At 36.7% G+C, this 25,233-nt stretch overlaps 2 protein-coding genes and 1 pseudogene across 2 annotated transcripts in view; 2 read left to right on the top strand and 1 right to left on the bottom strand.

The window, feature by feature from the left end:
- Positions 1 to 697: 697 nt before the first annotated feature.
- hsdl1 (hydroxysteroid dehydrogenase like 1) lies at positions 698 to 3,698 on the bottom strand. Its single transcript, XM_020918597.2, has 5 exons — positions 3,326 to 3,698; positions 2,060 to 2,505; positions 1,712 to 1,795; positions 1,494 to 1,622; positions 698 to 1,408 (listed from the first exon to the last, which is right to left on the bottom strand). The coding sequence occupies exons 1-5, from the start codon at positions 3,543 to 3,545 to the stop codon at positions 1,343 to 1,345; spliced, it is 945 nt and encodes a 314-aa protein (XP_020774256.2). The 5' UTR covers positions 3,546 to 3,698; the 3' UTR covers positions 698 to 1,342.
- Positions 3,699 to 4,705: 1,007 nt separating this feature from the next.
- LOC129407746 (protein broad-minded-like) lies at positions 4,706 to 5,105 on the top strand (annotated as a pseudogene).
- A 318-nt stretch (positions 5,106 to 5,423) lies between these two features.
- LOC110156299 (TBC1 domain family, member 32) overlaps positions 5,424 to 25,233 on the top strand; it is a 45,480-nt gene continuing 25,670 nt past the window's right edge. The window contains exons 1-16 of the mRNA XM_055149426.1: positions 5,424 to 5,514; positions 6,347 to 6,478; positions 7,458 to 7,547; positions 8,450 to 8,592; positions 8,757 to 8,884; positions 8,963 to 9,164; positions 9,420 to 9,487; positions 10,028 to 10,166; positions 11,208 to 11,295; positions 11,369 to 11,487; positions 13,229 to 13,348; positions 13,590 to 13,678; positions 17,919 to 18,041; positions 21,332 to 21,440; positions 22,669 to 22,762; positions 23,168 to 23,290. Coding sequence (XP_055005401.1) covers positions 5,424 to 5,514; positions 6,347 to 6,478; positions 7,458 to 7,547; positions 8,450 to 8,592; positions 8,757 to 8,884; positions 8,963 to 9,164; positions 9,420 to 9,487; positions 10,028 to 10,166; positions 11,208 to 11,295; positions 11,369 to 11,487; positions 13,229 to 13,348; positions 13,590 to 13,678; positions 17,919 to 18,041; positions 21,332 to 21,440; positions 22,669 to 22,762; positions 23,168 to 23,290 — 1,858 coding nt within the window. The remainder of the gene's footprint in view (positions 5,515 to 6,346; positions 6,479 to 7,457; positions 7,548 to 8,449; positions 8,593 to 8,756; positions 8,885 to 8,962; positions 9,165 to 9,419; positions 9,488 to 10,027; positions 10,167 to 11,207; positions 11,296 to 11,368; positions 11,488 to 13,228; positions 13,349 to 13,589; positions 13,679 to 17,918; positions 18,042 to 21,331; positions 21,441 to 22,668; positions 22,763 to 23,167; positions 23,291 to 25,233) is intronic.

A 25,233-nucleotide genomic window follows, 5' to 3' on the forward strand; every position in this document is an offset into this window, starting at 1 on the left:
GCTTCTGCTGACAGAGGATTGACTGTAGACCGCTCAAATAAAAAGCCCCAGGTGTAGAAAAACATTGGATCTCAGTTCTATTGATTGCCATGGCTTTATTTTTTAATAAATTGTATTTTAATGTGGATTAATGCAATGTATTATTCATTTATTGTGGCTATTTTATATCTAAACTTTTCTAAACAATGTTTCCATTTTCTAATAGTCTTCAATTCTCATGGAAATGATACAATAAACAATGATTGTTGTATTTCTGTTTTAGAGGTGTTTTAAAAGAAAATTCTCCATCTGCAGATGTGCTTGGTTTTATGGAAGTCCATCCTCACGCGTCACGTTCTGATGCTTTTCCAAACATCCTGTGACCTGGAGAGCAGAGGGCCACACACCGGCTAACCCCCCTGCAGCACGCGAGTGAATCTGGTCAGGAACATCAATCATTGACACTGCTCTGGGTTTAAAAGGAACAGGAGAGACACATTGGCCTTCAACACACAAGTCCAACTCAACCTTTGATATCTTGGGTGGACAAACATAAGCCAAGATAAACAGTTATGGTTCTTGTGAAAGTTTTGTTGATGTCTCCATGAAGTTTTATGTGAAAAAAGTTTTCTTCTGGAAAAAAAAAAAAGAAAATCATTTAATAAATGTCTGTCTTGTGCAACAGTCACTTCTTAACATAACAAAAATAAGATAAATATTTCATTTTAAATATCTTTATTATTATTATTATTACACAATGGAGTGTCTTATCAGATGTATAGCCTTGAAATTGAATTAAATCAGTTTCTCACAAATTAAATGAGTAATTATTTCTATGAAGTACAGAAAATTGCATGGTCCTATATTATGCAATTTGAATAACCCTTTATTATTATTCGGTCCACATCTGCAAAGCTCAGAATGCTCTGTTCCACCTTGTGATGTCATGAAGCAGTAGTTTTGAATTGAACAACCTTTTGTTTAGTAGAGATTGACAGTTCCAGGGCTGAAATTATTGATGATTCAAGTGAAGGTGTATGGACTTTAAACACAGTGGAGCAGTTCCTGTATTACCACATGACATCATAGGGTAGAACAGATTATTTTCAATCTGAGAGAAGAACACATTTTAAATATGTATAATTTGTGTGTTAAACGTGTGAATGAAGCAACACAACTTTTTTGATGAGAAAACAACATTATAACATCGATCAGAAAGTAGCGTACTATGGGCCCTTCAAAGAATAAACCCTAAAATCCACGTCAGAACACAGAAAACAGAAAACAAATCATATAATTCATACATAATAATGAATTTATAGTGCATCATCACAAGTCAGTGCTTTGTCCTTTCTTATTCTCATTAACTGATGAACAGCCGTGATCCAAGAACCCATATCCAGTCTGGGATACACCTGATCAGTCCGTACTGAAACAAAATAAGAAGTAAGAACTTAGTAAACTACAAATGGAGTATTCTATTTAAAGTGTGTTGTAATTTTAATGCTTTGTACCTGCAGTGTATGGGGCCAGTAGCCAGTTGTACAGTTGGACACACCCAGTGTGGAAATGGCGTGCTGGGCATAAACGTGTGGCTTTGGTACGAACAGGCCCTCTTTTACATTTTGTCTGGTTGAAGCAATCTGATAACAATATTAAAACATATTATACATTTACATATTATAAATAGCTAGTTAACCTAAAAAAAAGTATTAATTAAAAATCAACTGACCTGGAAAGGTATCAAACTCTGGACAAATATTCCCCTGCTTCTGTACTCAAGATGCAGAGCTTGAGAGAAATGGTTCAAGTAACCCTAAAACAATAATGGCATGTATCATATTACATAATACATTATTTATTAAATAATGTCACTATTTCATCACTGTAATTTTTCCCACAGATTAGTAGCTTTTGTCTGCTTACTTTCTTGCTTTTTCTGATACAGCCACTCAATGTAGGCTTGTAAGTTCACACTCCTCCTGTCTCTAAGAGATTTTCAATTGCTTAACTAACAGTTAACTAACAGCCTGTTCAAAGGACAATTACACAAAACTTGAGCATTGAACCTCTGTCTCACCATAGAAGCAGTGAGCATGACTCTCCCCGGCAGAGGTTTACAGCAGGCTCCTGTTGCTATATTGACCACAGCTCCTCTGCTCCGCTGCAGCATCCCAGGCAGCACTAAGCGGGTCATCAATGTCATTACTGCAGTATTCTTATTCACTGCTCCCATCAGGCTCTCCTCATTCACTTCCATCAGGTTTTGGGGCAGGGTTAATGCCTCTTCCACACAGTTCACCAGAAAACCAATATCTTTGCCCCTAATGACCTCTTGGATGAGTTTGAGGGCAGACTGGTCTTGGGAAAAGTCAGCGACGATGACAACAGTTTCCACTCCATATGCTTGAGGCAGGAATGTGGCCATGTCTCCAACAGCGTTGGGGTCCACAGTGACAAAGATGATACTGACCCCCTGACGGGCTAGCTCCTCAGAGTAAGCTAAAGCCACAGGTGCTGCACTGTCTGAAATAGATAAAACATAAGACATGGATTAAAAAAAAGATTCAGGACACATAACATGACATATAACAATTTCAACATATCTACATTTTGTTTTTCCTTACTCTTTTACTCTTTCTTACACTTGTTATTTTCTATAATCTTGTAGTTATATAATCAGATATAATTTAATGTACAATTGAAAGATCTAATACAAATGAGAAGCACAAACACTACCAGTTAAAAGTTTTACAACACCACACTTTTCCAGTTTTTTAATGTTTACTATTGACCAAAACATATTCTAAATTTTTAATCCATGAAAGTAGTCACCTTTGGCAGATACAACAGCTAAACACACTCGACATTCTTTCTACAATACAAAATATTCTTCAGAAAGTTCTTCCCAAGTATGTTGCAGAAGTTTCCATAAATGGTTGGCACTTGTAGGTTGCTTCACTCTTCTGTCCAGTTCATCCCAAACCAGCTCAGTGGGGTTTAAGTCTGGAGACTGCGCTGGACACTCCATGTTTTCAAACTCTACCATCTTGTTCTTTTTTCATGAGGTAGTTTTGGCAGATCTTGGACTTGTATTTTGTTTTTGTTTTTTTTACTTCTGGCTGTTCAGTAGATAGCTTTGTACCATTTCAACCTATTCATTGGACTTGCACGACTTGAACTGCAATAAATAACTGGAAAAACTAGGGTGTTCTAAAACTTTTGACCGGTAGTGTACTGTAGTTGTTTGTTTATGCCAATAGGCTAATGCTTACTACACAAGACTATACAAGACTATACGCGTTTGTTTTGTAATAGCTGGATAACCTGAAGCATTGATCCTTACCATAAATAACAGCCCAATCCCCAAATCTGTGGCTTAGCTTTTTGTTGGGGAAAATCCTGGGTAGAAAGTGCACTCTGACGAGCGAGCAGCAGTTTCTCAGCAGTATGACCGCCTTGCTGGCCGTGTACAGAGCACCCACCAAAGCGAGGGTATCATAATAAAAACTACAAAAACGAGCAATTTCTTTGTACAACAACTGGAAACTGTCCACTGCAGCCATGCTAACTTCAGTTAAGATCCTCCTGTAACAATGTTTTCAAATCATAGGCAATACAATTTACAGGAATGTACTAATTGTTTAACATGTAAGCAGTGTGTTTTTAAGCAGAAAAGCGCCCCTGCGATTCATGAGGTGATAAGGAGGAAGAAGAACCAAAACATTGAGCGTCACGTGACTACGGCTGTCAACGTGGTGGATTCATAAATACAAGGAGAAACCGAAATTTCCCACAATAATTAGGCAATAAAAACATTTTGAGGTTGCATTTAATTTGTACCGTGTTTGTTTACTTTTTACGATTCTTTACTTTGTTTTACTAAATTGGTTCAGTTAATAATGTTTATTTTGTTTAAGTTACGTGAACAATACATATTTTCACAACTAAACACGTAAGACGAGGCATAATTTTGCTAAATTATAGGTGATGTCTTTCAAATATAAGTATCAAACAGTATATTAACTCTATTACTGTGACTTCCAAACTACTACAACATTTTAGCACTTCTTCGCGTGATTTTTTGGGGGGATTTTGTTATTTCTGACTGACCCTGAAAGTTGCATTAGAACCCAGAATCCTCCGCGGCTCACGTTTCCATAGAGACGCTGCTATCGAACGGATGTTCTGTCAAAATTATATTTATCGTGAGATAAATCTGTGTCTGATGGGATCTGAACATCGCGGATACATCGAGTTTATAATTTAAGATCTGTGCATGCGGTACGTCAATATAGCATCCGCTGGTATTAAAATCTGTTGTATTTATGCAGCAAGTTAGCATTTAGCGCCAGGGGGCTACACTGGATGTATTGTGATGACAGATGTTTATTAAACGTTGCACAGTAACCAGTTATCAGTTATATAAATATCACTGTCTCATATAATGTATGTCATTTATGTTGCTATTTGGTAATTTACTCTCCGTACTACTCATTTGTAAGATGTTAAGGCTCTTTAACAACAAAACATAAAGATCATATTTCCTTTAGCAGATCAGTTAACATTGTCTATCTGTTTAGTATTTCCAAACCAAATTAACCATAGGTATAGATTAATTAGCAAAGTAACAATGACAGTCAATCCAACATCTAATAGTAAGTCACTTAGAAGAAGCACTTTTTGATATGGTACATGTCTTGTATTTTAAGAGTTTGTTGTAGAGATGTCTCAGTTGACCCCTGAAGATGAGCTGGAGCTGCAGTCTCTCCTCAAGCAGCTCCTCCAGAGCATCAGTGACCGGATTTCCAATGCTCCGTCCAACTGAATGTGCCGAGGAGGTCCTTCTTCATCTGGAGGAGACTGATAAAAACTTCCACAAGTATAACATCCGCCTTTTATATACAGCACATTTTACATTGTATGTGATTTCATCCATGTATGTGTGTTTTGCTAGTTATGAGTTTGTGAAGTACCTACGGCAGTATATGGAGACTTCACTGGGGACGGTGGTGGAGGAAGAGATAAAGAACTTAACTAAAGGAGATGGACAACATGCTGTAGGATCAGGCCATGACACGGTGGTCCACTCTGTCACTCAAAAAACAAGGGAGTCAGCAGAGTAAGTCTGTGTCTAGGTCTGCTTATGTTTATTTGATTGCTGTATGGAAGACCCCCTTAAATTTCAATTTCTGTGATATAAGAGTGTTTTAACTGGTACTAGGTTGATTGTAGTTAGAAAGTTAAAACCGTGCTTTGGGACATTCTCAAAGGAGATGAGATGAGAACCATTTTATGCCGTACTCTGAAGACTGAAGCCAGAGGAGCAACAAGCCAATCTAGTTACAAATGGATTTAAGTCAAGTTGATTTTGTCAGCATGTAACACTGAATAAATTACCTTTGACAACAGTTCATCTAACTTTTTATTGCTGTTTTCAGATTATGGTAGCACTGCAGGAGTGTATACTTTATAAAGAATCCTGTGAAAATTACAAGGAAGGAATAAAAGAGTCAAATGATCAACAGAAAACTGGTGAGTATTTCAGTTAGTTGGAAGTGATTTGTAATGGCCCCTTCAAACAGTGGAACAGTAGGTTTCCAGAGGCCTTGAGAGAGGCTTTGACAAGAACGTATACCAGCAGTCATTAAAGCTGTGGTAACTGCAGCCAGCCAAAGTTCACAAAGTGGATCAATTAAACTCTGGGACAGAATTTATGAGGAGAGCCCTTAAAGTTTCAAGGCTAAGATACACGAGAGAACTTGAGTGGCCTGTCTTCAAAAAACTAATTGAGCATCAGTAACACACAAACTGACACTACAAAAGAGCTAAATTGACTTGCATCCAGCAAATTTAGTTGGTTTGAATTGCCATACGACACACCCGAAGGCAATTGATCTCATTGAATTCAGTCAATGATTTTTTGACTTTGACTTTGGTTAATATTCTTGGGACTTACTCAAGAGATCCACAGTTGAAACAGAGTCCAGACTTTGGAGGAAGAAATTTGACTATATTTTGTGTTAAATGGCACTGATTTAAAGTTGTTTATGTCCATGAAATCAATACTTGCTAAAATGTGTTAGTAATTACGATTACAACACAACAATACACCTCAAGTAACAACTCAGAACAGAGCCCTGCCAAAGCAACATAAAACACTACTATATATCAAAGGAGCTAACAGGGCCTCCAACCAGTTGGGACAAAACAAGTGGATAACAATGGCAGGAGACAGCTTTTGGTTTAAGATGGTGGACGATGAATCAGATGAGAAAATCTACTTTGGATAACTCAACAAATATTGGATCAAGGAGCATTTTTATTATGAAAAATATTATCTCAATAAATGTATTTCTATTCTCAGGTCAGAGAAGCTTCTACAGTGAAACAGAGCTTGAATATGCCCGCTTTGTGCACTCACTGTCCGTACTGGGGATGCTGCTGATCTACACTAATGGGAGAAAGCTCTTTCCGGTTAAAGTACACACGTGTAAAGGTAAAGTATAGTATACTATTATACAATTTATGTAATTTAGATTTTAATGCATGTCTAGACATAAACTTTATGACTAATTGATGCATAGGTACTTCACAAAGTCTACCATATCAATATACACTAAAGGCTTTTAAATGGTGGTTGTTTTAAAGACAAATAGACAGTCATGGTTTCTAAGGTTGTCTCTCCCTCACTGACAACAAAATAATCTATGTTTTTTACAACTTTACTATGGAATGTCTCATTATCACCAGCACTCCTCCTTTTTAGTGCGGTGCCATGAGACACGCCACATAATAATCACATACACTGTAAACTTACATAACAAACACACTGTCTCAATGCATGACTCTTCTGTCATTCACTGATATAAAGGTTTAATAGGGACTTAACCTTTCTACCCTTTTGTATTTTTATATTTGCCTGGAATCCAGAATAGACAATACTTCCTGGTTTTGCCAGGGAACTGTATTATGGCATTTTATTCTCTAAATATGACTGTAGAACATCTTTAAGCTTTATATTCATGTCAATAAAAAAAGTAAAAAAAAAAAAAAAAATTAAAAAGAAAGAAAAACGCACATACATTCATACACCCCCCCACACACACACAATGTGTCCTTCTTAACTTGTTTTTTTGTATAAATGTATAAAATATGTACACAACCATAGATAATACATTACATAAAAAAATGCCTTATTCCATATGATATCTGGCTCTTTTACAACAACTCTACAACTCTTTTAAAAATATGTGATTTCTTGCCTGATTTATAATTATGTGGTTGTACTTGGGTGTGTGGGGGTGGGTGTTTATTTATCAATTTATCTTTAACATTTAACATTTATCATTAGCTTTTTTTTTTATAATTAGTGTAAGTGCATACACATTTTCTAATGATCAATGATTCATTCAGTCTTACTCAATCCTGAACTCTTGAACTTGTCTGTTGTATTAATCATAATTGCTTTATTTCAGATCCAGTCAGTCTGACGGAGCTGCTTGTCACCCTAATTCTTATCATGTACCAACACCCAAAGGCGTCTCACAGGGATGTTTCACACTCAGGTGAGGTCAGCACTGGGCTCTCCCTCTTCTTTGGCTTTTGTACAAACTGAGAATCGAGAGAGCGCCGTGACCCTCCCAGTGAGTTGTAGAAACTGTCCTCACAGCATATCTTTTATCAGTAACCTTGTACTGAATGATGCTTTGTCTCTGAACAAGCCTTGTGCTGCTAATAGTTTTTATTATGTGAGTGTGGTTTCACAATGCAGTACTGGTGTTGTTAGAGTATCAATGCTGTTCACTTTGGCAAACCTGTCCATCCTCAGTAGAGGTGGGTAAAGTAACCAACAATTTTACTCAAGTGAAAGCAGAGTACAGCTACATCAAAATAATATTACTCAAGTAAAAGCAGAGTACAGCTACATAAAAATAATATTACTCAAATAGATGTGCAAAGTTGTGGTCCAGCAAATTAGTCAAGGTTGAAAAAGGATTTGATGAAAGTACTACTCTAGTACCCTAGTATTTAAAAGGGTAACTTTTTGGGCATAATATCTTATTGTATATATTGATGTGTCTGCATGAGTGTTGATGGTGATCGGATTAGCCACTGTCACAGATTGGTAGTCTCGCTTTTGTCTATCAGTCCCAGGGCAGCCATGGCTACAATATTATCTTACAATCTCCAGCTGTGGAATGAATCAGTAATGCGCTGCCAAGAGCTTTGGGTGTCTTGAAAAAAGCTGTATAAATCAAATGTATTTATTTATAATTAACGCTAAGTTAATGTAATTAGAAGGAGAAACATCAAATAATAGTGTTCAGCCTTCTTTTTGAATACTTTCAGACAAAAATAAAACCACCCTTTTCACACTGACTACTATGAGTTCTTTTTGCAAATGCATGTCAAGCTTTCCTGTAGTAGAAGTAGGACTTTATAATATCTATAGTTTGCTTGTCCTCAGATACGTTGTCTCCCAGTGTTCTGGTGATGGAGGTGCTATGGATGCTGTGTGAAAGGACAGAAAGTGCTGCAGACTGTCTGCATGTGAGCCCTGTGATAGAGACTCTACTGGCACCTGTGCTAGCACTGCTCAGTGGACACAAGGTCAGACACATGCACACCGCACTTATTACATTACGCTATTATTAGATTATTATAACATTATTAACATGATAATTCTCATGCAATCATAACAAATAGTGTCCAGTTCTGCTTCTTATGTTGTTTTAATTTGAATATGTCTTTTTTTCCTTTTCCATGCTTCACAGACCAAATTAAAGTCTCCTCTAGCGACTTTAACACTCATTGCTGATGTTTTGGCTCGAATCGCCAACACCAACAAAGGATTAGATCTCTTCCTACACAAGAAGAATCTAATAATATCCCAAAATCAGAGGTGCGACCCTGTTTAATTTAAGTCTTACTGTTTGAATTATATTATATAATCTCAAAAAGCCTGCTTCATCTCTTGCAGAACCTCTGCGGCACACGTCATTGTTCAGTTCACTTTGAAGCTGCTGAATAAACAGCTCCCTGCGCTGAGTGACCCTGAGGTGTCCTATTCTTTATGTGGCGCCTTCATATTTGTGTGTAGACAGATGTACAACACCTGTGAGGGTCTGCAGGTGCTCCGACCCTACGGCTTGCACAAAGCTCTGGCCACAGCCTGGAGACAGGTGACCGCATTACATCTGCATAACACACAACTGAGCTTCATAGATAATGAGAAGAGCTAATATCCTGGCAGTGGCCCGTTATTAATTATCTAGAAGGAAAAAAGATTTTCACTCAACCATACTTCATTTTTTATACAAAATAAAATCAACTATTAGTGTTGCATCCGGTCGGGCACTGACCTCGGTGCACGAATAATGTAAACTGAAGTTGTGCATAGTATTTGAGTTTTTATTTATTTTATTTTTTAATTTTAGATCAGAGAAGGGCTTCAGACTCCAACACCCGGAACCAATCAAGAATTGTCCAGTGATCGTGAAAACACGTAAGACTATCTTCATGGCATTAAATAACAGATTTATATTCATTACTTTTGTACACAAAGGTAGACTGTAAACATAAATACTTTTAGTTTTGAAAGATAAACACATATAAATTCTATAATTTTCTATAGTGTAGTATTCATTTAAAATAAGTGTGGTCAATGATTGCTAGATACGAAATAATTACCTCTGTGCTATGTTGACACCATGATTAATCTCTAGTAACACTGACAGTTACAACTATATATTGTTTTTAAATAGCGTAGTTGATGTTTAAAGTGAAAGATAAAAGCAATAATAATATATCTTTGCTCTAGAACTATGGAGATTATAATGAGGACAATTTGCCTTAAAGAGATAAAAGCAGCTCTGAGACAATCAGTAGAAGTTAGAAGACAGAACTAAAATGAAGGGCAAAATAAATTGATCTAATGATAGTTTTTAACTCCTGTCACTTACCATTAGAACACTGCACAATTTGCCATTAAAGCCGTGGTTGTAAGCACCATGTTATGTCATGTTTTTCCCTTGCTTTGGAACAGGCTCATGTGGGAGGAGACCATCTTGGACAGCCTACTGAACTTTGCAGTGACTCCTAAAGGTCTTCTACTTCTGCAACAGACTGGGGCTATTAATGAGTGTGTGGGATACATGTTCTCACGCTTTACCAAAAAGCTGCAGGTACTCGGTCATATAAAGGTTATCCAGAAGCACTTATATGTCTGATTTGTTAAATGATTGCAGACACATTTCATAAAGCAGTATTATGAAAAGATTGTGGTTTATTCAATGCATAAAAAGATATAAGGATCTATTTTTAATTTTGCATTTACTGATCGGAATCAAAGCATGATTTTTTTGAGGAAATTATGGAGGAGTGCACTGCTGCATTCATTTGGTGTCTTTCTTCCTTATTACTATTCAACTCTGTTGTTTAAGCCCAGACAAGTTTCACTGGAAGTCCAATGCAGTTTTATAGCAGATATAGACTCAGTTTAGTGGTACTATTTTATCACATTTATGGATGCCCTGCAGACATTCACTTTGGCACAAGGCTGATTTTAATCATGGGCGATAGCATCAGAGGGCCAAAGTTTATTATTGCAGAAGGCTGTTGTAGAAACCGTAGATGTTCTATTGTTGACTTATCAATCTATTATCCATTACATTCACAATGAGGTTTCTCGGTTCAAAAAACACAGCCCAGTTTTAATTGACAAATGCATTCTCTAAACTTGTGTAACCTCTGAGGACAGTTTGATTTTTGATCGTCTCATTTTGCTCTTAGCTTGCACAGGGGGTACACTCTCCTGATTTATATTGCAGACATGCACATAGCCAGCCTTTGCAGACCTTGGCTAATTCCCTCTGGGCCTAATTTGCTTCCATTGTTTGTGCACTGCTATAATTGCTACCCTCAGTTTAGTATTTCACTTAAATTATTGAATGTAAGTATATTTTGTCTATTTTTAGCTGTATTGTGGTGCTGTTAATTAATGACGTGTTTAGAAGGACTCGAAATCAGTTCACAAAATGGTTTCTGCTTATTGTCCGTAGTTGTAACATGGTATGCCAGCAGAGGTCTAATCTGATTATGAATTCAGCAAAGTTGCATTCCTGTCCTTAAAATGGTCTTTTACTATTTGACAGATCATCATCATCAAAAAATTGCTTTATATATACAGTATATACATTTTTTATATGTACTGGTGTTTCTTGTAGGTGAGTCGTTGTGAAAAGTTTGGATATGGGGTGATGGTGACACAGATTGCAGCGACTGCTCCTGGAGTGGTGGCTCTAAATAGCTCAGGTGAAAAAACAGTTTTGACGTTGGACATGTTTTATTTTTTTGCTTTAACTGTGTTCATACTCAACTTGTCCAGGTTTTATTCGGGCTTTGGTGATTGAGCTATGGTCAGTCCTGGAATGTGGGAATGAAGATGTAAGAGTTGTTCGTCCAAAACCAACCCCTATGGATCCTATTGACCGAAGCTGCCTAAAGGTAAAATTTAAACCTGTTTCTCTGTGTGCCACAAGTTTCGCTTCTGCTACTGTAAGAACTCCAAATAATAAATCCTAATATTGTGTAAAAAAAAAAAAATAACAGTTATACATTTTTAGGTCAAAATCTGTTCACGGATCATTTAACACATTGTCTCTCTGGATTACTATAGTGATTGATTTTTTATGATTGCAGATGTTAAGAGTTATAATGGCATTTGAAATTGTGATTATAATATGTTTGAACAATAAGATAGTTCTAACTGAACTTGAACACATGTACGATATATATATTTTTTTCCCTTTAAGAAATTGACTGGAAACCCACAAACAACCCTGAACTTTGTCATCAGATACTCAGCTAACCAAGGATCTATATACCAAGGCAGGCAGCATTTGTGAAAATAGAACAGCAGAGTAAAAGTTAAACTAGTGCTGAGTCTCAAAGAGATAACAGGCTGGAACACACTAGTTTGCCTATTTATCTGAAGCATTACAGATGCATAGTGTGCCATATTTGCTTTTGACAGCAGCCAAGTCAGTTCTCTCAGTGAAGGAGAGCACGTGATTATGAACAACCAACCTTCAGCTGTACAGACTATAATCTCTATTGACTGACACATTCCAAGTACACTTTTTCAACCTCAAGATCCTGAGTGGTAGCATTAAAAAAAATCCTTTTACTTTTATATTGTAAAAAAGTCTTTTTCATTTTGATCTCATGAAAAAAAGAATAGAGAAGCTTGTCTAATACATCAAACAGCCAGGAAAAGATGTAAGAATAAGTTTTAAAATGCATAGCGTATGAGTATTATTAGCCGTGAACACTGTTGTACTTAGCTTTCAGCTGATAAATGGAAGTTACTGTTATGTAAAATTCACCTTTATGCTATATTCCTTTGATGCATTATCCTTATTCAAATCCATTAAAGCTTATTTCCAGTTATTGCAGTTTCCACTAACATCAGTTTTTTTTGTATTTTGCCTCTTGGCTCTGTATATCAATGGTCCTTTTCATCTAGAGAAAGCATTCACATCCAGAGGAGATGGAAGCCATTCATTCTGTGTTTGTTATAATATGTAGCACTCCCAAAACCAATTTTCTCTGAAAGAAACATTTGGTAAGACATAACATATGGAAAAATATACCTAAATAAGTTGACAGACTGTTTTAGCTCTCAGTGTTTATAGATTGAGTGCTCTTGCTTTGTTACTGTATTCACAAATGATCTCACCTATCTTTTCCCCCTTTGTTTGTCAGCCTAAGATATCACCAACTACCTTTTGGTTTCAGAAGTCATAATATTGAAAGAGCCCATATGACACTACTTTCTGATCTATGTTGTACCTTGTGACGTCATGTGGTTATACAGGAAGTGCTCCACTTCATACACCTTCACTAGAATCATTTGGATGATTTTAACCCTGGAATTTCTAATCTTTGCTGAACATAAGGGAAAAGGTGGCTGTTAACTTAAAAACTACCACTTCATGACATGATAAGGTAGTACAGAGCTTTTTCAGTTTTGGAAATGCAGATGGCCTAATAAAGGGTTTCTCAAACATGTGTGAATGAAACAAAACACAACACCAGGTATGTTTCTAACATGACTTAAAGATCATGAGAGTCAGTTTAACATTATAAAGAATCTTCAAAGTTTTGCATCCAATAAATGATTTTCCTTGTTTTGTAAAAAAGTGATAATTGGTTTAAATGTTTTTATTGTGTTTCCTCTCCCTAGTCATTCCTGTCTTTGGTCAACCTCCTTTCCTCTTCCCATTCTGTGTGGGAACTGCTAGGGCGTCAAACTCTAGCCAACAAGGATGAATACACTTTGAGAGAGATGCCTACATCCATCCTAGTGAGTCTACAGTATTTTGTATCGCTTAATACTCCACTGTAGTGCCTCTTCAAGCCACTAGAGGGCATGTTTGCACTTCACATTCACTCCCCACCCACATGCAGACCTTTTATATCCTTTCAAAAATCCATACATAAAGCCAACGCACTGTAATGTGTATTTCCGCCATAATCTTGATAACAACAGTTTTGCACCTGAGCCACTGCGATCCTCTTCACAACCTCTTCTTTTTGCTCTACAGGATCTGATTGACAGGCTGATTGCTGTGAATTCAGATGCCAAGATACACTCTCTGTTCCACTTTGAGCAATCTCACACGTTTGGCCTGAGGTGAGGCTCAACTCTATTTTTTTCATTTTGCTTAACACCAGCGAGGAAACACACACAATATGAGATTAGCACCTGGCCACTGCACAAACCACACGCACACTGTCACTCGTAAGCCCCCAGCAATGGCAGATTGACACAGTTCTTTAGACTTTGATTACCCACTATTGAAATGATGAAGAGATCTGTGCAGATAAGCCAGGCTTTGTGAACCTATATTTCTGAATATATTGTATTAAGAAGGAGGGAGGACAAAGGTGACAAGTTATATTTTTTTTTACTTTAATTTGATTTATATGGAAGAGCTGGATTAAGGTTATAGGGTCAGAACTGTAGCTAGGATTGAATGTATTGATTGGGACTACAACGAATTTGGTTTGTGCTGGAGATACCATTGTGCAGATTAGCAGCCAGAGGAGAGGAAATGAATAGTGTCCCACTATTGTGCTTGGAGAAGCTTTTAAGCTTATAAAGCACAATATAAATCCAAGTCATGTGTAATTTGATCTTTATTGATTTTAGACACAGAGATTCCCTGGGAGTTACACTTAAAGCTATACACACCAACATTTTATTTTACTTTTTTTGCTTCAAGATCAATTTCCATGGTCATGAAAAGGGTTAGGACCCCCCCTAGCAAAAATCAAAAAACACACTTTCCTAATTCTAGAGTATCATGTAGAACTTCAGTTTACAGACCTCTCAAATATTGTGCTCTGTGCGTTACATATTTATTTTTTCATCAAATTGCATAAATAGATGTGTTGTATGAATAAAATTGTTTTAGTGTAACTGTTTCCTTCAAGGCTAAAATTGTGGCTACTCCAGTGAGACTTTGACAGTAGCATACACTGAGTGACTCTATTTAGGACCATAAGTTTCTCTTTGAGCCTGTCACATCCGCTGCATGTCTTCTTTATCCTTGTGCTGCTGATGCTTTGGTGGCTACTTTTGAATTGACTTGTAGGTCTCAGAGGCTTACAGTGTGTGTCTCTGTCAGCGAGTCTGTCTATTACCACGCTGCCTGCTCCCTCCCTGTTCCTATTCTGCACTATTTGCTGAAGGAGCAGTTTACCATTCACCAGCTTCATTTATTCTGTCCTGTGCATGCCATTTAGACGCAATGTCACAGTACTGGCCCTAGATTAATCAATTGGATCTGGCTTGATGCTGTCTGGCAACATGGGTAAAACACTGCAAAATATCATCATATGTTATATACAGAAAATATGTATCACACTCAGTGAGCACTCTATTACCGCATCTTAACTCAGAGGGCGAGAGTGAATATTTCTACTAGGAATGAGCGATATGACAAAAAACAACAGCAATTTTCCTCATTGATTGATCAAATTTTCAGAGTTTATTTTATTATGTCTTATTAAAACAAATTGCATTCATATGGTACATTATTTTCATGAACAATCTCTTCTTTTAAAGCCTGAACTCTGCTCCAAACCACATGCTTTTACTGACAGAGAACTGGCTTATAGGCCTTTCACTTACGACCCATCTGATCATTGACATACACATGACAGAATCTACAATATTTTTTGGATGTTTTTTTTTTTTTTAATATTGCTGTTATATGCATTTTGAAACACAGTCGGCTACATCAACATCAAAACACAATGTTATACAGTTGTACAAGTTCTCCTCTGTTTTGTCTTTTGGTGGCTTGAATTCACCTACTCACCTTTCCATGAGAGCCCCAGTGTTACGTTCTGGAGAGTTCCAGGGCTGCAGGTTAATTTGCTCAGTTGTTGATATGTCACGTATAGCACACGATGAATAAAACATGGCTGTTCCAGATGGGTAATTTGTTTTCTAGGCTGCCTCATATGACTTTTGTTTGTTTTTATTCAATGGTAAAAGTCACTTACCAAACTGTAATACATTTCCTGCAAGAACAATTGAAATATTTATACTCAGTGAAAGGTCAGAGCCTTTACCTGTACACATCTATTAATAATATCCCTCCTGCTTGTAGTAGATGTGAACACATGTGCCGTCGTCAAGCAACACTGATCTTAAGCACAAACCGTATGTACAATATAAGTCTCTCTTTCCTCTCTGCTGATCTCCAGAGCCTAATGAGAACTAAAATCCACAGTCCATTCCCCTTGTTGTTAAAAAGCCTCTTTGTTGTCATGACAACGGCAGCTCCATCTAGTTCTTCTATAGTGTACACTGTGGCCCTTTTATTTCCCTTTGAGTACAGCACATACATTAAGTGTAAGACATGATACTCATTACTGTATACACAGTTCAGATCTGTGTAGAGGCAAGACAGAGTAATTTTAAGCAGAAAAACAACTCTAATTAAAAAGACAGTGCAAGCTAAGTAAGATAAATACAGAACATGGTGAGAAGCAGGTTGCGGACACTCCACCAAAAAGTTCCCTTTTGTCCCCTTTATGAATCAGTGTCATTGGACGTAACACAAAAAAGCAGAAAAACTAAGAGCAAGAATTACAAATGTTCAGATCAATTGAAATCAGTAATTTTAACATAAAGAAGTGGGAAGAGTAACCAAAATGTTTTTACTTAACTAAGAGTACTACTTCAATAAAATATGACTCATGTAGTACTCCGAAAAGTACTTTAAAAAGTTTCTCAAATACATATACCTGAGTACTACCTACCTCTGTTTATTTATGATAGAAATAAGAAGTACTACAGTTGTTTGTATATTTAACAGCGCCGTGCAGACAGCCAGGTCTCGCTCCACTTAATACTAAGGCCCTATCTGACTGACAAAGTGCGTCCTGTCCTGGTAGTGTGTGTATGAGGCTCTGCAGGTCACGGGGCCTGACAGCCTCTCAGCCTCTCGCGGCGCTGCTGTCAGAATCACAGAGAGAACACGTCACTCAAACTGCTCCCAGTCACTGCCCAGCACACCGGCAAATCCAACAGCTGTTTACCACAATGGCCCCGAACGCACAGCCCATACCAACCATCAGACCAGGAAATCTATCCTATATTCTGTCCGCATTCACTGCACATGCTCACACTGAATGGGGAATGGAAATGGCATTTTGCGAAACTAACAACATAATAAGCCTGACATTTATTTTATTTTAATGCTCTTTTGTTGAAACTGTGTTCAAATTAAGGTGCTCAAATAGAGGGAATTATTGGGTGTTGAACAAAGCCGTTGCATAAACCCTATTATCCCAGAAGCCTTGTGAATGAATTTTCTTGATTTATCTCTGAAAATGGAAATATGTGTAAATTAGATGTCTTTTGTTGTCTTTTCATAAAATGTCTTCAGGTAAAAGAAATGCAAACATATTATCTGATATATTATGCTATTGTTAGAGTGGGACTGAAGACTAAATAAAGTTTTTGCCAATAAACTCTGTAAGCAGGTTTTAAGTTGCATTCTGTACTGTTCATTTCTCATTTTGATATAAGTTAGTCAGCAGCTTTAGGGTTTAAAAGTGTAAAAAAACAAGTGTGTGCTGCCACCTATGGTTAAAATCTGTCACTGCATACCTCTGAAATCATGACAAACATACCTGTAGGGGTGGGGTTTAAGTTGATCTAGATTGTAAGATAAATAGTTGACTTAAAATTAAATTAATGTCAATGCATATGTTTTTTAACCTATGTTATTAAATGACTTTTGTCTTTGAGATAACAAACCACACCCTCCCTACAGATATTAACAGAAGAAATGAAAGCAGGTTGAGTTCACTGAGTAATTCTGGACTTTATTAGGTTTGAAGTAGCCTTGACCAATCCTAACAAAATCGGCACATCACAACAGCTTTATGTGAAGGTTATCTAAGAAATCTTGCATTGTATTTTAATTGGTCTGCTTTGATTATTTTTGTACCAGCAGGGATAAAAAAAACTCATCAGTATCTTTCGGCCGTGTTCTCTTGTGTCTCTAAAGGCTGTGGCAGATTAACAGCCTGCTTAAGTTCAGTGTCATTACCAGCTACGGAAAATGAACCATGAAGCTTCTCCCAAGGGCTCCTTCTTAACAAAGCCTCCAATTGGCTACGGTTGGCATTTGGAGAAAAAAAAAACAGTTGACTGATCCAGCACTCGAGTCCAGACACACACAAAAAGGCCTAGGGAAATCGGAAAAACAAATGAAGTTATGTCTGCTTTGTTCCTACACTACGTTTGTATTTTGAAAGCGCTACTACAATATCTCCCCCAGCCAGCCGTCTTCTTAACATATTTGCATTTCTTGTGTTTTGTATGAATTTGTGTATATTATTGTGTGCAGGCTTCTCAGTGCGCTTTGCTGTAATCTGGACACATTCCTGCTGCTGGAGAGCCAGTACAACATCTGCTCCATGCTGCTACAGAGGCAAAAGGAAAATGTCGCCGAGATGGGCAATGGCAAAGGGTACACACATCCATACAGTTAGATTAAAATACATGTAGTATCCCTCAACTATTTATACTTTGCAGCTGATGTTCCCTAAGGGTTTAGTGCTAACTATAGGCATTGCTTTGTTTGAAGCTCTGTTACTCAAGTTAGACCTTAATTTGATCTTTGTTTTAACACAGTCTGACCATAAAGAACTGACTGACAGGTGAGCTGATTTGTGTGGTTATACAACTCTCCTAAATATCTAAACAGAACCATGAACTCTCACGTTGATCACAGGCTCCTGAAAATGTGTTGTTTAAATCCGTTTTTTTTTTTTCCTTGAGTTTTCAGACAATCTTAAAACTTTTATTGGCAGTGTTTGCTAAGGTGTGCATTTTGTCACCATCATAACTTTTGAAGATTCCATCATAAACTTACAGTAAGAGTACGCCAGCATGATGTCACTGCAAAGTATCAATAATAATACAGATATTACTTCCACCACTACTACTACTTCTTGGCCATGCCGCAATAGCAAAATTTGATGAGCTATAGTGCCTCAAAGTATCCCAAATATCTGTTTAAAAAAAAATACTTACAAAAAGTTCCACTTACAGCAAAAAATAAAGTTCTTTCAAAAAATATAGTTCTTTCTATCACATTTTAACGAAATGTTGTAATGAAGTAATTATTATCACAGGCCCACTCCTATACTGCTTCTACTGCTAATTACTTAATAGAGCATAGTACCCAATCAGAGTACACCAACTATTGCTTATAAGGAAAGTTGACAAAGTTGACAACCCCTGTTTTTGTCAACTTTTAGTACTCCCACATATATTCTCTCATCTTATCATATGAAAACTTTTATTGCCGCACCTTCTGCTTTGGTTATACTGTTATGGAGAGGATAAGGCACATAAATGTTAAAATCTAGTGCAATAAAGGAGCCAGAAAGTTACTCTAAATGTAGATATTTTACATGTTGATCCACTTGTAGAGACTCCAACTCACACTAAAAGAACACTAATAATAGGGTAGCTTAAACGATTTATTTTAAACCGTGTTCATGTTTGCATTGCGTATCAATCAATCAGATCACTTTATTTATTCCTTAGGAGCAATTTAAACACGTTGAGTAGTCTTGATGTAGAAGTGAACAGAAGAATGGGTCAGGATCAGGAAGGAAGAGTCAGGTCATTCCGTGTCAGGGCTGTTTGATTGAGGAGGGAAACAGCCTTCAGAAGGATATTGGTGCCTCTCCTCAGGGTTTGTTGTTCACAGACGGAGGAAACGGATCTTACAGGGAGTCCACTGATTCTTGGACCTTACCATATTCTGGAGCCTGGAGTAAGATGAATGGTCATATCTATTCTGTCCTAAAAGCCTTTTCCCAGTTGGAGAATTGTTCACAAACATATTTTCCACATAAAAATCTACATTACAGTTTGCATATGTATTATTCAGTTGTTTGCAACACTTCTGCTGCAATAACATAAAACAAAAATATGCTTTTACAACCAATGAATGCCTCTTTTAAAGCCTTTTCTCCACAGTGCTTGGCTTTTTTGCACTCAGCCAAAAGTATTGTCCATTTCTATTTTTTGTACTCTTTGGTTTTCACTCATTAAACTCCAGAGGTGGGTTACACTTAGAGTTACATTTACTTGAGTACTTTTCTGGTGGCCTACTTTTACTTTAAATGTTTTACTGAAGCAATCAGTAGTATTCTTACTTCAGTAAAAATGTTGGTTACTCTTCCCACTGTGAGTAAGTCTTACAAGTAACAAAAGCTTTATGTTGACAATATGAAATTATTTGAACACTGTTTGCAACTCTCCTTCAGATATGATTTAGTTTGTCTAATTTTTGTGAGATTTTGTGCATTATTTTATTGTTTTGTTGTTCCAATTACAGCAAGTTAAATTATAAATCAGACGTTTCTCTTATTTTTTCCTAAATACTTTCATACTCTTACTTGAGTAATTTCTTGGTCCACTACTTTATATTTCTGTATTAGTCTACAATATCTATATTATGTTATTGTAAAGTAATGTTACTCTTACTTGAGTACAATCTTTGGCCACTCTACCCACCTCTGTTCAACTCTCACTCAGAGCTCCTAGCCTAACCTTCAAATAACACTTTACATGTGAAATACAGACAGAATACTATTGGTTTGTTTACCTTGGTGGTTGTGCATAAAAAAGTACAGCAGAAACAATAAGAAGAGTGCATTTGTGTGAGTGGGTGTTAAAGAGGCTGTCTCAGAAGGTTGGCAGAAGTTTGGAGCCGGGCGCTGAATTGTAAAGAGGCCGTGAAATGCCAGGCCACATCAAATGTCGGAGTGTTGGCCAGGTCTTGATGGTGATGATTTATTCCTCTATTTTCTGCTGTTGGCCCCTCTCCTGCTCTCTTCCCGTAATGGCCACTGGCATCGGTACCCTATATTCTCATTTCGACCACTTCACCTTCACCTCAGCATCCGAACGCTCAAAATTGTCAAATCCTCACCTACAGCTGTCGAGTTTTTCATATATTAAGGTTAAAGGACATTCATTATGCAACACTGAGTCCTGCGGGCTTTAAGCCTTGTTATAATACTGGTACCGCCTCAAAAAAAAAACATACCTGGAGTTGTGCTTTGTTTCATTCACACATGTTTGAGTAATCCTTCATTATTAATCTTTCTATATCTCCAAAGCTCAAAATGTCCTGTTCCAACTTGTGATGTCGTGAAACTGTAGTTTTCAAGTTAACATCTACCTTTTACCTTTTGTTTAGTAGAACTTGGCAATTCCAGGGGTGAAATTACCCAAATGATTCTAGTGAAAGTGTATGGAGTTTAACGTCAAAGTCTATTACCACATGACACCACAAGGTAGAACAGAGTGTTTTCTGTTTAAAATAAGAACTCAGCCTAAATTTGGAGGGTTCGTGTGTTAAACCTGTGTGAATGAACAACAAAACACAATTCCAGGTATGTTTTGATTCAACATTATAACATAGATCAGAAAATAGTATAAGATGGGCCCTTTAAAACATACATGTGATATAATGTGCAATCAGTAGAGGTCTTGCACAAAATATCCATGCATTATAGCCTATAATTTTTGCTTCAGGTACCATTTTATCACATATTAAGAACAAAAATTTACCAAATAATAAAATGTAATTGAGTATATCTGATTTACAAAAACTAGAACTGCACAAAATTCTGATTAAATGCCTAGGTACCAGTGAATAACACGATTTTAACAAATACCAAAGAAAAATAACAGGATTTTCTCATAAATAAATTAAAATGTTTGTCTTTATCACAGGGAGATCATCCTGGACAGTTTATCAGTGGAGAGGAACTACGTGCTGGTTTGTGTGAGTGTAGTTGGAGGTGCTTCAGAAAGAAAACTCCCTCCTCGCTCCTTACAAGAGGTCAGTACTTTGTTTACTGATTTTGACTTGTACATAGTGGCAGAGTGGTTAGCAGAGTGCTCTTACATCTTCTCCTTGTTTTACAGCTGTGACTACAATGTTACTTATACAGACTTCCTTTCCTCATATAAAGGAGATATGTTAGGAGATCTTTAAGGCTGAATCAAAATTATTCATTGTGCTTTTGTCTCTACATGTCAGGCTTTAAAGATGCTCCATGTATTTTTTTCAGGTTATATTTAATTTATCTCAATCCCACTCACAGTAACAATGCATGTTTTTCAAGGTATTTTCCAGCAATTAAAACACCAGTAATAAAAAAATAAATGACAAGGTGCTATACTGTGGAATATTCTTGGCAAAACATCTTCCACCAGAAAAGTTGCATAATGTACCTAAGCTAACCAACCACAATCAAGAGTATGCACTTACACTCCTGCATCTTCAATCAAAACTAAACTTAAAATTCACCAGTATATTAGTGTTCAGTGGACCCAATTTAGCATATTAATATATTTTGGCTTCTGGTTTTCGAAGTTGCCCTAATGATTTCCAGCAGCTGTTGGAATGTTGTGTGAAACAGCATGTTTTGGTTCAAAGTTATCAATTATTTAGGCGTTGTTTACAGACTCTCCTCTGAAAATAATTTATTAAGATGAGGTCACAGAAAGGATATGAAAAGGATTTGATTCTGGGGTGTGAAAATTACTTTTGATTTAGATGCAAATACTAGGATAAGACTGTATTAGATATGCCCTAATCTCTGTAGTATCTAAAATAATCATGACATGAATATATCATGTAATCATGTAACTGTTTTGGATTGCTTTATATAGTGCAGTGGCTGTTGACAAATTGCAGCATTGGGTCCAACAAGGTTACACATGGAAAAACAACCAAAACTGACAATCTACCTACAATTTATCCACAACCTCTGCCAATACATTGTTTTGACGATTTATGAAAATACGTGCGCAAGTCATCAGTCAGTTTGGGGGTAATTACATTCCAAAGAAAAGCTAACAATCCAGCCCCATCCACCTACGGACATGTTCCATTTCTCAGCCAACAATGCAGTCCTTTGGAGACTTGCAGCAGTGAATCAAAAGCAAACTCATAAATCATTCCACTAAAGGGGGCTAAACAACAAGTAACCAAAGATAATTCAAACGTATTCGCTCTGTTTCTATTGCATTTGTTGTATGTAATTCACAACTTTTTCCAGCAGGGAGAGGACCCCTTTCCCTGGCCTTTGTTTAGCTGCTACCCTGTCCCAAGCTGCTACACTCTGGAGCTGAAAGAGACTGATCAAATATCTTCAGGTACAAAGCATATTTACAACTGGATCATTACATCCTATTAGTTTATTTCTAGGAGAAACAATGCACACTTTAGCAAACAGTGCCAAATAAGTTTTAAGAGTGTCTGAAAACTCAAGAAAAACAAAAACAAAATGGATTTAAACAGCACATTTTCGGGAGCCTGTGATCAATACGAGCGTTCACGGTCCCGTTTAGGTGATTGATTTTTAACAAAAAGACTGACTTACTGAAAAACTGTTGGCTAAAGATAGCTAGCTTGTGACTGTAATGTTATTTGAGAGGGACTTGAGCACAAATCACCTCACCTTCTGTAGTTCCATCTAAATCAGTTCTCCTTTATTTTTTCTGACATTCCCAGCTAAATCAGGGAAAGTTTCAATAGACTTCTCTCTCGGTCTTGTGCAGATCCTGAGCTCAGTGTGTTCCTGGCATCGTCTGCAGATATTAGTGATGAGAGCTGGATGGAGCAGTGCAGAAGTCACTATCGCAGGATTATGGCAAAGGCGCCCACTGTGCTAACCGGAGATGGTAAGGAAATAACAGATGCTACACCGCGACACTTCACTCACAGATTCACTTATACTACTCATAAACATAAAGATTTCATATTACTTCAATCTTTTAATGTATACTTTGGTTTATTTATTTGTATGTTCACTCATTTACCTACACCAGCAAAAACTCTTGCTCTGAAATTGTTTAGTTTGAATGTAGAGAAAAATCCCACACACAGACTTACTTGGAAATTGTGAGATTTATTAGGACAAACTGTGCAAAGTTTCGGCTCTAGGCCTTGATCAGGCAAACAGATTTAGTTAGTTATTTTAGTTTGAATATAAAAAAACAAAAAAAACAAATTGTTATTTTACAGTTCCATCTGTTCATTACTTTTTTACTCTTTTGGGTGATTACCACAACAAATACTCTATGTCCATGTAATGCCAGCTCTTTTTTCACAAAATCATTAAATCTCATCTTTGGTTCTTCTCTGCACCATTTCCTGTATCTGTAATTATAAAGCGTTTTAATGTCCGATAATCAGGAAGTATGCGTTACCATGCTAGTTGTTCTAGTCTCTGAAAGTGCTTTTAAACTCAACACTGTGAATTATTGTTATTATTGAATTATAGGATGCCCAGAATGTATAAGGTAAATCTAGAATAGCCGTTTAAAATCAGCTAGTTCTGTTTTTCACCTTTTAAAGATTGTAAAAAACAGTTACAGAACCTTTATGCTTCTCAAACTTTATCCCCAAAACATCTAATATTAACCTTCACTCACTGTAAGCAAACGCTCTACTTATATTCTTCTCAACCATAAAAGGCACATTTAGATTTGTCTAAAATACATTAAATCACAGTAAAATTTTTAAAAGTAATTTCCTTTCCTTTCGGGGCTTAATATTCACTGTGATAATAACAGGAATGAAAGAGCCACAGGGATTATATTATATTTCTGTAAATAAAGCCACCTGCCTCTTCATACGGCGTTAGCTGCATTCTACATTCATGAATTTTTGAAGCACCCATCATCAGTTCCATTTTACATTCTTCTATTTTTTTTCTAATGATTCCTATTCAAAATGCATCTAGATTGGAGTGCGTTGGCAATAACATCATTAATGCATGTACTGTACCGTGATTACATCTTTTATGGACTCAAAGCAAGCCCTGTGCTCATTTAAGACCTTTCACTAAATCGTACGCAGATATTTGTTAAGCTTTTATTTAAATTCTAAAAATTACTCTGGCGTCATTTGTTATTATTATAAGGAGACTCTATGTGACGTCTACTAAACAAGCAATTTCTGAAGTATTTTATTAGCTCTGATTTTCACTTGTATCTCTGTCAGCCTTCTTTTCAGCAGAAAAATGAAAATGATTAACCATAGTACAGTATCAGGCGATCATGATTAGAAATGCTCAAGTGTTCAATACCCCTCCATCTTGTCAGTAATGATGGCTTAATTAGTTCGCCTTAACAGAATACCAATGAGATTCATTTAGTTGGGTCTTGTCCCCGGTTAGATCAGATCTTGTTAAGAATGAGTAGTCAGTAACCACAAGAATTTTGGAGCAATTGAGACACTTTTTGTGACTTACGATTAGATAAGCGTATATTCATCATACTTGGGGAAAATCGAATGCCCTACCACAAAAATAATAATCATCAGATATGCGGCATGAGTGTTCTCTTCGATGTAACCGAATGGAAAGTGCAGTTTAATAGCTATCATCTGATGCTACACAAAAATGAAAAAAGTTTATCAATCAAAAAGCAATTTAAAAAGATGATTATGGGACTTTTAAGTGACTGGGAGTAGCATGTTCGCCTTTGAAATGAAAGGTTTATGGCCTTATGGCTGTTTAATGATGCACTTTGTAACTTTTCTGGTCGAAGCCACATGCCTTACGTGTGTCTGTAAGTATATTATTGTGCTTGGAAAGTTCCACTGTATGACATTATACAAG

This window comes from Boleophthalmus pectinirostris, unplaced genomic scaffold (assembly GCF_026225935.1).
Source record: "Boleophthalmus pectinirostris isolate CB_2022bp ecotype Guang Dong unplaced genomic scaffold, ASM2622593v1 HiC_scaffold_13, whole genome shotgun sequence".
In the NCBI taxonomy this organism is placed as follows: domain Eukaryota; kingdom Metazoa; phylum Chordata; class Actinopteri; order Gobiiformes; family Gobiidae; genus Boleophthalmus; species Boleophthalmus pectinirostris.

Coding starts and splice junctions, on each gene's coding strand:
- hsdl1 (XM_020918597.2), bottom strand. CDS start 3,545: ATGGCTGCAGTGGACAGTTTCCAGTTGTTGTACAAAGAAATTGCTCGT. Junction 1,796..2,059: donor TCATGCTCACTGCTTCTATG/GTGAGACAGAGG, acceptor TTATTGTTTTAG/GGTTACTTGAACCATTTCTC. Junction 1,409..1,493: donor ACTGGCCCCATACACTGCAG/GTACAAAGCATT, acceptor ATTTTGTTTCAG/TACGGACTGATCAGGTGTAT.